The sequence below is a fragment of the Seriola lalandi genome, unplaced genomic scaffold (assembly GCF_002814215.2).
Source record: "Seriola lalandi dorsalis isolate HSWRI2012SDOR001 ecotype SW California unplaced genomic scaffold, Sedor1 jcf7180002054820, whole genome shotgun sequence".
NCBI lineage: Eukaryota > Metazoa > Chordata > Actinopteri > Carangiformes > Carangidae > Seriola > Seriola lalandi.
Window position 1 is genome coordinate 5,331 of NW_019525373.1, and position 13,612 is coordinate 18,942.

At 44.1% G+C, this 13,612-nt stretch overlaps 2 protein-coding genes across 2 annotated transcripts in view; both read right to left on the reverse strand.

Moving 5' to 3' along the window:
- LOC111669797 (arrestin red cell) overlaps positions 1 to 10,187 on the reverse strand; it is a 13,407-nt gene extending 3,220 nt beyond the window's left edge. The window contains exons 1-5 of the mRNA XM_023426246.2: positions 9,970 to 10,187; positions 689 to 719; positions 512 to 572; positions 335 to 379; positions 94 to 191 (exon numbers count right to left, since the gene is read on the reverse strand). Of these exons, the coding sequence (XP_023282014.1) occupies positions 94 to 191; positions 335 to 379; positions 512 to 572; positions 689 to 719; positions 9,970 to 9,992 (258 nt within the window). The 5' untranslated portion in view covers positions 9,993 to 10,187. The remainder of the gene's footprint in view (positions 1 to 93; positions 192 to 334; positions 380 to 511; positions 573 to 688; positions 720 to 9,969) is intronic.
- Positions 10,188 to 11,921: 1,734 nt separating this feature from the next.
- ap4m1 (adaptor related protein complex 4 subunit mu 1) overlaps positions 11,922 to 13,612 on the reverse strand; it is a 14,560-nt gene continuing 12,869 nt past the window's right edge. The window contains exon 16 of the mRNA XM_023426244.2: positions 11,922 to 12,620. Within this exon, the coding sequence (XP_023282012.1) occupies positions 12,429 to 12,620 (192 nt within the window). The 3' untranslated portion in view covers positions 11,922 to 12,428. The remainder of the gene's footprint in view (positions 12,621 to 13,612) is intronic.

A 13,612-nucleotide genomic window follows, 5' to 3' on the forward strand; every position in this document is an offset into this window, starting at 1 on the left:
ATATCACACATATCATACCTGGGTCTATAACTTCGTCTTAACTTAAACCTTTAGTGCAGGACTGAAGTAGAAAAGTGAAGGTGGAGCTCTGACCTGGAAGGTGGAGATGTAGAGATCCTTCCTGAAGGACAGACCCAGCACGTCCAGGTCCTCACGTCCATATCGAAACGCACAGGTGAGTGTGACGAAGACTACAGGAGGAAGAGGAGGAGCAGGTGAAGTGAAACGAGGCGTCACCTGAGAAAAGCTATGGTTCTGTCAAACAGTTCGTCTGTTAAAACCAACAGGCCCTCCAGGGGGCGTGGCTCCACAGCTCAGGAGGAGGCGGCCTCACCTTTCCTGTCCTTCAGGTACTCGGGGTCGACCAGGATCACGCCGTCTGTCGGCAGGAAGGAAGAAACACAAACCGCCGCGTCATCACCACAGTGTTCACTCAACTGCTGCTACCTGACCTTTCAACCACAAACTCTGGACACCCTGTCAATAAAAACCTCCAGGTGAGTCGACTCACCTACTGGATCCACGTGGTCCAGGTGATCCACAAAGTCCCTCTTTCCCAGGTAAACTGTCACCTGCACAGGTTAGACCGATCACAACAAATACGCTCGTTACAAATATTCAATAAGAGGCGATCAATCAATCAGCAGGTTGTTGTTTCATTTGAGGAAGAGCTGAAAGTCTGACTCACCTTACAGTTGGGGCTCGACTTCTTGAAAACTCTGAGGTTCGGAAAGAGGAAGAGGGGGGGGGCACACTGTTAGTCTTATTTTGAAGGGGGGGGGTGTTCATGTGTCTCAGTCCGTGTTGATTTTAGCAGAAAAGTGAAAAACATCAACAAACATGAAACTGATCACGATGATCTGAGGAAACTGTTTATTTCTACACAGCAGGAAACTGAGGAGGGAAGTGGTTTGAGAAGACTCGGCCTCTGTGACCTGGTTATTATGGGATGTCACCACTGAGGTTTAATGGGGACAGGTGGAGGCTTCCTATTCGCCCTGCGACCGACAGACCCCCACGCCCACAAACTTTCTACTTGCTGATGTTCACCAGGAAACGCAATAATCAAACATCAATAAACATGATTAATAAGTTGGATTTGGTGCCAAAACTGGAACTTTAAAACTCCTGTTCTTTTTAAAGCTCCTCCAGTGTAAAGTCTCTGTCCATGTGTTTGATATAAAGCAGGTCACACAGCCTGTGTTCAGAGACTGAGGCCAGCTGCACAAAACACCTTAAGTCAAGATTGTCCTTAAAGTCTGAGAGAAAGTTTCCTTAAAATAAAAGAAGTTGAACAAAACACCCTCAAGTTTCATCCTTAAAATGTTCCCTTAAGTATTTAAGATTTGAGTTTAATGTGATAAAAGAAGAAAAGTTTTTCCTTAGCTAAGGGTGTTGAACAGAATCTCTTTTTGGCGTTTTGTTCAACCTGCCCCTGAGCCTTAAAACCAGCCGTCAGGACTTCTGGAACTTTGTGATGTCACAACAAAGCAGTCACCAAGCCCCGCCCACCTGGACCCACCATCCAAACCTTGCAGGATTTGGTTTCTCTGAGTGTTTTTACCTGAAATCTGCTATATTTTTATTGGATCACTCAGAAAACAGTCAGCCAATCAGAAGAGAGGCTCAGAGCCTCCTCTCTTCTGATTGGCTCACAGACCTGTTGTTACTAGAGCTCCAGAGAGAAGCCTGAGAGAGGAGATGTAAAACTACACTGAGATGGTTTTTGGTTCTTCTGATGGATCGACACTTCAAATAAAACACAGAAGAAGAAGAAAATATGGAGCTTTCATTTTTCACTTCAAAAGCTCCTTACTTTATATTTCTGTGCTTTTAATTTGTAATATAGTGGTGACTTCATTAGTCACCTGCACAGCCGTTCGTTAATACAAACATGTAATGAGGCCACAGCTCGGTGCATTAATGCAGAAACACGACTGAGGTTCAGCTGCTTCTAGAGCTGACCATCAGGAAATTAACCAGAAACTATTCTGATAATTAATTCATAATTAATTCACTGTTTTAGTCATTTGTCAAATAAATCTGTCTCCATCCCGCAGCTTCAGATATAACATTACAGAACATCTGTATTTCCAGCAGAGTGAGACGTCTTCTCTCTAGATGAGTCACTGATATCAGATCAATAATTCAGGATTATTAACTTTTTGAACAGGACCTTCAGAATCTGGATGAAGGAGCTGGTGAATAAAAAGTTTGTGTGAATTAAAGCGTCAGATCAAAGCAAATTAAACGCTCTTTAACAAGAGACTTTGGTCTGGAAACCCTGACCCAGAATGCACTTGGACCCGGACCGAGACCGTCCTCAGGTGGTCTCGGCCCGGTTGTTGGGTCAGTATCAGAGCTTCCTCACCCGCCTGAACCAAACCAGTGAGAGCACACGAACATGAAGCACGTGTGAGGTGTGAAAACACTCCCGGTCACATCCTGTAACAGTCGACGCCCACAACAAAGCAAACAGGAAGTAACAAAAAGCAGCGTTGCCTCCTCACATCTCCGGTTAAAAGAAAACCTCTGACGGGTCGTTCAGGGGAAACTCAGACATCTGAGCTCTGAGAACTTTCTCTGTTTCAGTTTAAGTGTTTACAGCTTCCTGTCCACAGATCATCTCCACTTCAAAGCACAAATTCAAACGGATTCACACGTTTCTGTGGCGCCGGCGTTCATGAGAGAGCTGAAGTCATAATCATGATTATTGAGATCAATACTCTGCTGAACACTGTGGTGACGTTTCCATGACAACAACAGGAGGAGAGAGAGAGCGACAAACTTCTTTAATCTTGTTGTTTAAGACATTTTTTTTCTCCTTGTAACTCTGTGAGATCATACAGGTGAGATGTGAACAGGTGTCACAGGCGCTAATGCAGCAAACAAACGGTCTCCATGGAAACTGTAGAATATTACTGCTGTAAAATCCCTTCCACTGCTGCAAATGCCTTAATGTTTGTCCTTAACTAAGGACACATGTTAAGAGATTCTGTGCAACAACCTTCAGTAAGTGGCTCAGCTGACACTTCAGGAGAAACCTGAAGGTGTTTTGTGGAGGATCCAGAGCGACTGCGTTTAGAGTCTCTTCATCTCTGCTCCGGCAGCAGGAGAACCGGACCACCTCCTCCTCCTCCAGATCCTCCTCCCTGTGCAACAGCACTGTGAGGTTGGGCCGGTCGCCTCCGGGAACGACACGCTTTAACGCTCGGCTGGCTGCTTCCAAAACGTGCGGCGCCGGCGAGCGAGCGAAGGTCTGCGGGGACGACAGCTCGGAAAGAAAACACTCAGACTGAGGAGAGGCTCGTCTCCTGTGACGGCGGACTGCGTCACCTGAACGTCAGGTGAGCTGCCTCTTCATGTCTGGACAGGAGCAGTGTTCGTCTCTCTGTCCATTCATCAGGTTGTTTATCTGCACATTTACCCTCCGTCTTCTCATCCTTCCTTCAGACTCAGACAGTGAGTTTCACTGGTGACGGGATCAATAAAATGTTCCAGTGGTCGAGGTCAGAGCGCATTACAGCCACGACTAATATCATTTTCATTATCAATTAATCTGCAGATTCTTCATTAGTTGCTTAATGTTTTGTCCAAAAAAAAAAAAAAAGCATCTTAACTTTAACAACCAGCAGTAAAAAAAAAAACATGATCAATTATCAGAAAGGTGCAGATTAATTTCCTGTTGATTCACTGACTGATTGACTAATCGTTGCAGCTGTAAAGCTTCGTAAAGGCAGCACACACACACTGAGACACACACACACACACACACACACACACACACACACACACACACACAGTGGTGGACAGCACTTCCTCATGTTGACCGACTGGTTCCTCATAAACTTCCTCTGCAGCAGCTCTCATCACAAATGCGTGTCACTCATGTTTCGGGGCCGTCAGTGAACGCACCGTCAGTGAACGCACAGTCAGTGAACGCACCGTCAGTAACATGTTGCTGTTCAGCTGGAGTGGAACAAGTAGAAAAAAAAAAGAGACTAAATCCTGATAAACTGTCGGTGTGAGAGGAAAGTTCCACTTCCTCACAATCTGTGTCTTATTTTGGTAGTCCAGCCTGTCCTTCCTGTCCGTCCTGGTCAGACAGGTGCAACACCACTGTCACATGATCAACCAGAAAGTTGCTTCTTTCCAGGTCGTTTTCATACCTGCAGCTACTAATCACCGATATATTATTGATAAACCTGATTGATTATTGATTGATTAACTGTTGCATATTCAGACTGTAACAGTCAGAGGATGGAGAGCCAGGAGGGACAATAAGGCCGTTATGTCAATATATTCGTCACTAATTATAATGTTACATATTATTAATGTGTTTTACTGACATTCATTTTGAAGCTGAAGCAATTAATTGATTAATCGATTAGTTAAAATAAAATCAGCAACTATTTAATTGACAGTTTTGATAATTTTTCAATTAAAAATAATAAAAATATTTTGTTTCCAGCCTCTTGAATCAGATTTTTCTTCGTCACATCGAGCTGTGATCGGCCTTCCACAATTTTTTGACCAAACGATGAATCAATTAATTGAAATTGATTTGATTACCAGATGTAAACAATCATAAGCTAATTTATATCACTAATATTTTGGATTAACCAATTAAAAATAATACATTCGTTTAACTGGTGTCACCTGTAAATGTTACAGGTGCAAACAGCTGTCAATCAAACAACAAGCAGGAAAAAATATTCAAGACTTAAATGGAAATGAAAATTAAAGCTTTTCAATAACGTTTCACTTTTTAAGGAAGTGAATTCAGTGATTTTTCAGACCTGCAGATTTCAGATCTGTATAATTAGAGAAAATGTGAAATAACACTTTTAGAAATATTTCTATAAATGAAAGATCAGGTCTTTATTTATAACAGAGTTCAACTATTAAATCTGAAGCTTTTTTAATGATGATTCTCCAGTTTGTTAAATGTGAGTCTCTGTGTTTGAACTGAGAAATCAATAAATTAATCAATCAACAATAAAATATTGTTTAAATCCAGCAGCTGTTTTCTGTGTCTTCAGTTTGTTCCCACAGAACGACTCACGCTCAAACTGATGCTGTTTATGGATAAATACAAAACACACAGATCAGATATGATAATATGATCAGCTGGTTTTATAGAGGTCATTTGAGTTCATTAAAATATTATATTAAAGGTTTATTTGACGTTGTTGTTTTTTTTATGACATGATGGTTTCAGCTGCTTCAACAGACGACGACTTAAACTGTCGAGTTTGTGTCACAGCGTTACACAAACTCTGTTCACCGAGACCTGAACCTGCTGCAGACTCCAGGACTCAGAGCTGGGTCCAGGACTCGGAGCTGGGTCCAGGACTCGGAGCTGGGTCCTGGACTCGGAGCTGGGTCCAGGACTCGGAGCTGGGTCCTGGACTCGGAGCTGGGTCCAGGACTCGGAGCTGGGTCCTGGACTCGGAACTGGGTCCTGGACTCGGAGCTGGGTCCAGGACTCGGAGCTGGGTCCAGGACTCGGAGCTGGGTCCAGGACTCGGAGCTGGGTCCTGGACTCGGAGCTGGGTCCTGGACTCGGAGTTGGGTCCAGGACTCGGAGCTGGGTCCTGCAGGGCGATCCGTCACTCTGTCGAGCGTCGGCTCAGAGGTCACACCTGCCCTCACACTGTCCCGCCTTCAGCTGGTTCCAAACTCAGCTGATCAGTTCTCATCACACTCAGAGAGACGGACGGGAAAAGACAACGATTCTTATTAAAGTGTCGTTGAGACGTTGTTGTTGATAAAACTCCACACCTGCAGCAACTTAACACCTGACAACACCTGCCGACCTCAGACAGCTCAACACTGCTCACCTGGAGCTGCAGGTGTCAACACGCCAACAAAACCCCAAATACAAAGACCAGGACCACATTCAGAGACCAGGACACAACAGCCCTCTTTGGTTCAGGTTTTCTGTATTAAACCAGACCAGAATCTGAGAGTCTGAACAGAACCAGGAACAGTTTACTGAGAGAGAGAGAGAGAGCGAGAGAGAGAGAGAGAGAGCGAGAGAGAGAGAGAGAGAGAGAGAGAGAGAGAGATGTTGTTTTTATATAATACAGACATATGATGAGTGCTGAGTGTTTCCACCTTGACCTGCAATGAACCAATCACAGTCTCATAAACACAGATTCAGGGTTTCATACGTCACAAACCCGAGAAACCAATCCTGACGACTTGTAGTGACGGGGGGCGGGGCTAAATACACCTGAAACCTTGTCAGTACAGAGAGAGAGAGTTAGCATTAGCACAACTGCTAACACTGTGTCAGCCACTGTCAGTTACAAACTAACAAACATCATAAACAAATAAAAGATGCTAACTGCGCTAACGGTTCTGAGCCGTCTGCTAGTCTCTGGTTCTGGTCTCAGACTCCTCCTCTGAGTCTGGGTCTGACTGAGTCTCAAACATGTGGCTGAGTCTCTCTGATGTTTCCTCCTCTCACCATCATGATGCTCTCTGCTCTTTCACCTGTCCACCTGGAGCCAGCAGGTGGTGGGCGGGGCTCAAGGCCTGATCCAGATTTCTCAACCAGGAAGTGAGAGGAGACGAAAACCATGTTAAACTAAATATGAATCACAGCTGAGGATTCTTACAGTGTAAAACTTGTCTGGAGGAACTAGCTGGAGCTAGCTGGTTAGCATGCTAACTTCAGTAAAAGAAAAGACGTGATTGAGACGAGAGTTAACGTTGGTGTTTGTTTCCAGCTGTTGGTGAGTAAAGGAATGAAGTTTGATGCTGGAGTAAACAGCTGCTAATGCTAACCTTAGCTACGTAGCGACAAACAACTTCCTTTAATCTACACAGGGTTTGATGCACAATAACAAGGATATTAATTATTATCAAACCAGCAGAACAGAAACACTCAGCGTGGAGCAACATGCTGGCACTGAATCATCTGTGATCCACAGCTGATCGACCTCTGACCTCTGGAGCCACAGTCTTCCTGTCTGAAGCCAGACGTCACCACTCGCATGACGTCTGCCTTTCCTCCCGCTCGTTTCCTCTCCTCCCAGTTTCCACCTGTTTCCTAACAGGAAGTAACTGGGAGTTTAAAGCTGAGAGAAAGAGAGGTGGAAAAGTTGAGGCAGACGAAGACGCCCGATAATAAACGTCAATCCAGCAGCCAATCAGAGAGGATTACAGACACGTCGTCATTTCTATGAATTTAAAAAGCAGCTAAACAAGCAACATGAGCCAAAGAAAGACGTGTGTGTGTGTGTGTGTGTGTGTGTGTGTGTGTGTGTGTGTGGACACTATGCAGGACTGTGGCTGTAAACAGCCTCAGATTAAAGCTGAGAGTCAGCACTTTAATCTCATAGTCATCAGTTTATGAAAAATCCACTGAGCAGGAAAAAGCAAAGAAAAGAAACCTCGAGCCGCACACAGGAAAAAAACAACTGATACTTCATTAGTGATTAATCTGCCTCTTCTTTTCTTAATTAAACCGTTTGTCTGTTAAATAATAATCAGGTGTCACATTCAAACTCATGACCTACATTTTTAATCTGGCTTTTAAGTGAATTTTAATTATTTATCTTTGTATTTATTTACATATTTTAAGATGTTTAACTTGTTAATCCTTTTATTTCTGGTTTGACTCACATTAATCTCCTATTTGTTTTCCAGTCTTATTTTTATTGTTTTTATTTACTGCTTCTGTTCTGTAAGGAACTTTGTGTTACATCGTCTGTATGAAAAAATACAAATAAAGTCTGATTGATTCATTGATAGTTCACCGTCACGTACCACAAAGATTCAAATTCTCACATTTGTGAAGCTGTTCCCGCCCTCATCGTTGTGGCTCCTGTTGCCGAGCAACACTGACAACATGTAACCTCTTTCCACATAAACTTGAGGTTTGTCGGTTAAACTTGGTAAACTTGGTTTTAACACTTGTACCGTTAGCTGTTGAACTGAGCTGAAACATTTAACAGTGTGATCCTCAGGCTCTCTGTCAGTGTTGTGTGCTTTCATTACTGGCGCAATGAATCATGGGATACGTTGGACCACGAAGGATCCACCTGTTGGGTACATGTGAAGTGGGACAGTCTGGTCGCCTCTGAAGGACGACAGCCCTGAACTGGGACGCAGCTGCAGGATAACAACCAGAAGCCTTTACAGAACATTATGATGTCACAGTGGAGTTGACCTTTGGCCTTTTGGATAATAACTGTCATTACTTCTTTATTTTATCCTGTGAGACAGTGGTGTTAAATTGTGTTATTGTTAGCTCGTGTTAGACACATTAGTGACCTTTGACCTTTGACCACCTTATTCTAATTAGTTCATCTTCGAGTCCAAGTGAATGTTTGGACCAAACCTGAAAAAGTTTTGTCCAGGTGAAGACTGTCGTCGCCGACGGCAACATAAAAACCAGTGTCACCTGTCAGAGTGTAAAACCGGCTCTGAGTGAACAGGATGATCAGAACACAAAGATGGTTTAAAACCTAAAACTTGAAAATCTATTTAATCACTGAAAACACAGAGTTTAACACTGATCAGGATCTGCTGAAATGATTGATCCATTTATTGACTAGTGGATCCACTGTGACTGTTTGGATCAAACTTTTGTGGGGTCCAGCTTCTCCTGTGTGAGGAACTGATTTTTTCCTCTGTGAATAAATGACAATAAACTGAACAGTCTGGTTTGCGGCTGTTAGCGGTTAGCTGTTAGCACTCTGGACTGTGGGAAGGTGTAACAGACATTTTCCACTATTTTCTCACATTTAATGGAGAAGAAACTCACTCAAGTCAACTTCACATGGACACTAGGCTGCTTCACCGAGTATTGACACTCCTATTGATAGAATTGATAATCAAACTAATCATTATTTTCATCCCAGATTAAGATTAAAGAGAAGCACATGAGGACAGCCTGTACAAACAGCACTAACTCAGTTAAAAAGAGGATCGTAAGGCCACAGAAACCTGTGAACCATTGAGTCAGGAGGTGACATGTAAATATATAAATATATATTTCCATACTCTGTCAGTGGCAGCTTCATCAGTCAAAAACAAACTGAGCCAGAGGCGTTTACACTGTTTACATGCCCGGTCCGGCCTTTAAACGGCCTCTGAACCGAACCCGGTCCATTCCCATCAGGTATCATTTAAACCCGGAGTTCTTCAACACATTCAAACACACCTGCAGCTGATGACCATGAACCTGCGGCGCCCAGACCCGACAACAGTCCGCATTAGCGGCAGGCTAACCCCGAGCAGCCCCCAACACGCGCCGTCGCACCAGACTCCATTGGAAAGTATTTTCACTTTAACCGGCGCCTGTGTTTTCAACGCGATAAAACTCAATGTTACATCTTATGAGAATCTTTTAAGTTTTTCGTTGAAATCGGCATCGACACATTTCACGAAACGGCACTTTACTTCAATAAAATCTGGACTTTAACCGGAGATTTGCAGCGGGCGATTCCGCCCACTACGGCCGTGTTTTGTTGGAAAAGCACCGTGGGAATTCCTGCCTACAACACGAAAACGTATTTTATATTAAAAAAAACAAGCACACACGGGTTTAGTATGAGTGCAGCAGATTAAATAGTTGGTGTTAATGATCTCTCAGTTGTTGTGATTTTCATTTAAAACGTGCATCAACAAGAAATCGACATTTGACAGATTTGTGAGCGGAGGCTGGAGCTCCGTCCTGTCCACTGAAGACGTATCGCGGTTAGCTAACCCCACCCTGCTGTGCTAACTTCGCCTCCTGCGGACGAGGTCATCGTCCCGGAGGCTCCAACACGAACTGGGGAAAGGCTGAGTGATCCCCGTGTCAGGGTTTCCTCAGAAAGCGGGGTAAATCTCTGCAGCAAGAGCCTGACAAAAACTCCCCCGCCCGGGCCAGCAGCAGCTCGGCTAACGTTAGCTAAGTGCGTGAGATCGGATGCTAACTAGCTGTTAGCCGCTGTAGCCTAGCCGTCCTACCTGGTGCCCGCCTTGTCCCCCATCTCCTCGGCAGGCAGACGGCAAGAAGATCCCAACAAAATGAGCCCGGACTCGGAGGTGTCTCGACTTTAGAAACGGTAGATTTCGTCAGGCAGCTCCGGTCACCCGTCCATCCACAGCGGCGCACAGCTAACTAGTTAGTATGCTAATTTAATTTAGCGCCGCCTCGGCTGCTCTGGCTTCCGCAAAGGCAGGATCTCTCTCTCTCTCTCTCTCTCTGTGTCTCTCTGTCTCTCTCTCTCTCTCTCTCTCTCTCTCTCTGTGTCTCTCTCTGTCTCTCTCTCTGTTTCTCTCTCTGTCCCTCTCTCTCTGTCTCTCTCTCTCTCTCTCTGTCCCTCTCTCTCTCTCTCTGTCCCTCTCTCTCTGTCTCTCTCTCTCTGTCTCTCTCTCTCTGTTTCTCTCTGTGTCTCTGTGTCTCTCTGTCTCTCTCTCTCTGTTTCTCTCTGTGTCTCTCTGTCTCTCTCTCTGTCCCTCTCTCTCTCTCTCTCTCTGTTTCTCTCTCTCTCTCTCTGTCTCTCTGTCTCTCTGTCTCTCTCTCTCTCTCTCTCTCTCTGTCTCTCTCTCTCTCTGTCCCTCTCTCTCTCTCTCTCTCTCTGTTTCTCTCTCTCTCTCTCTCTCTCTCTCTCTCTGTGTCTCTCTGTGTCTCTCTGTCTCTCTCTCTCTGTCTGTCTCTCTGTCTCTCTCTCTGTGTCTCTCTCTGTCTCTCTCTCTCAGTCTCTCTCTCTCTCTCTCTCTCTGTGTTTTGTTTCAGCGGCTGCAGATCACGTTGCACAGCGCAGAGTCTCAAGGAACATGACAACATGAAGCATTAAATTTTAAAAAAAGACAGAAGATGATTCATCATTAAGGATGAATCCCCCCCCCCCCCCCCCCCCCCCCAGGGCCCAGGTCAGGGGCCCCTGTATGAAGGAACTGTTAATATTTCTTGTTTGAAAGTCACAGTTAAAAGACAGAAAAGGACAATAAAGAGGTGAAAAACGAGACAGAGAGACACAAAGTGAGAAAAATAGATGTATACAACAACAAAGAGACACAAAGCTACAACAAAAAGCTGCAAAACAACCACAAAAAGAAATAAAATGACCATTGAGTGACACAAAACGACCACAAAAACACAATTATTATCAAAACGAGTTCAAATAAACACAAAAAGAACAAAAAATGATCATAAAGAAAAGCTAAGTGTCCACAAAGATACACAAAACCATGGCAGAGGCAGAACATTGAGTACAAATGGATGCAAAACTACCACGAAGAGACAGGAAACGTCCACAAACAGAACGTAACAACCGCAAAGATGTAAAATGAGTAAAAATAGATGCAAAGTGAACACAAAGACACGATGAGTAACAATCACACAGAGAAGCGAAACGAGTTCAATGAACAAAACGGCCACAAAAAGACCAGAGACATATTGAAATGACCGTACAGATACAAAATGTCCACAATAAGAACCAAACTGATTCACTGATACTGATTTATCTGCACTTACCTTAAATCAGCTGATAAAACTTTTATTTTGAAAAGTCCTACACTTACTCACTAGCAGCAACTGTGGATTAATCCGCCGCTGAAAATAGTCCCAACCAAATAGTCAATTTCCTCCTTGTTTATTTGTAAAAAACCACAGTGAAATTATTGAGCTTTTTTTTTTAACAATAAAACATTTATTTATTTTATTCTTTTTAAGATTAACGTCTTCAGTCGAGACCAATGTGCTTGAAGCTTGGAGCCACATCACATAAAATATAAGGTTGAAAACTGCAGAACGAACCACTCAAGCGTCAACAGTTACCGACAGACGAGACGTGAGATTAAATCATCAACGAGATCCGACACGTCTGAGCTGAAGGTTCGTTTGTGCCGATAAATATTCAAGCTCAGTTTTTTAAAACAGAAAAACAACCTGAGGAAAAACAGGAAACCTTGAATACAGAGAGGAAACGTGATGACGTTTATTTACAAGATGTTTAAATACATTCATGACATGACGACAGTCAGAGGTGAAACAACAGGTCACCCAAACTCTATAAGATTATAACATTATATTCTTTTTCTTCTCTGAACGTCTCTGAACGACAAGCACTGAAACACACACACACACACACACACACACACACACACGTAGTGACTGACTCTGTTTTTAAATGAAACTTTGGTGTTTCACAGATTTACATCTTCAGTAGGAACCAATGAGCTCAGAGCTGAGAGGAGGAATCAGGAAGTGTTGGTTTGACTTAAATTCAAGTCCAGTTGTAAAAAACTTAAAATACAACAGATATTAAAACAACTGACACATTAATTATTCTGAAAGGAAAAAAATGACATTATTTCTTTTATTTGATTCCTCTCATGCAGTTCACTTCCTGTGTCCCACGAATCGTTTCCTCCTGATGAGACACATTCGTCATTTGAGGCGGTGATCGGAGATGAAGGGGTTAAATCCGGATGGTGTAGGAGTCGGAGTGGGTGACGTATCGGACCCAGCGCTGCGACGGCCCAGGCTGAATGGGCGACAGGCGGAGGAAGCGGACCTGCAGCCCCGTGGCGGTGATCTTCGGCAGCTCGAAGCTCAGACCAACCGGACCGACCTCCAACATGGAGGCGGAGCTGAGGCCCGGGACCTCCAGCTGGCGACAGGAGGAGGGAGGGGGAAGGGAATCGTTAGACAGTGGTTATTATGAGTTTGTCTGTTTCTCAGTAGAATGAACAGCTGCTCGTCTGTGACACTCAAACATCTGCTTTTGTATTTTAACTTTATTTAAACTCATTTTTCATTTCTTCCATGAAATGTCCAAAATCTAAATCTCACACATGGATGAAAGATGGTGAGAGGAGGATCTGAGCCTCTCTTCTGATTGGCTGACTGTTTTCTGAGTGATCCAATAAAAATATAGCAGATTTCAGGTAAAAACACTCAGAGAAACCAAATCCTGCAAGGTTTGGATGGTGGGTCCAGGTGGGCGGGGCTTGGTGACTGCTTTGTTGTGACATCACAAAGTTCCAGAAGTCCTGACGGCTGGTTTTAAGGCTCAGTTTCTGAATACAGGCTGTGTGCATTTCTCTGTGGACTGAGGCTTTGATACTTTCACAGTATTAATATAGAAGCTAGAGCTGATCTATAATCTATAATCACACTACACATGGACACAGACCTTTACACTGGAGGAGCTTTACATTATTTAAAACATTGAGGCTGATGCACACGAGAGATAAAAAGTTGTGAACTTGAAGCGCCTGCAGGACGGATCTGTCTACACTCATACACATTCATTTAGTGTGCAGCTGTGTGTGTGTGTGTGTGTGTGTGTGTGTGTGTGTGTTTACCTTGAACAGAGCAGAGAGCTGAGTTCCTCCGGGGAAGCGAGGTATCTGCCAGACGACGGCTCTGCTCTGTGGCTTCAGCTCGGCGCTCTGATCCGGACTGCTGAGCTCCTGCGACAAACTGAGGCCACAACACACACCGGTTCAGCTCAGCTGTTCAGCACACACACACACACACACACACACACACTCACACTCACACTCACACTCACACTCACACTCACACACACACACACACACACACACACACACTGAAACATTCAACTTCACACCCATCAGCAGTGTAAAGACACTACAG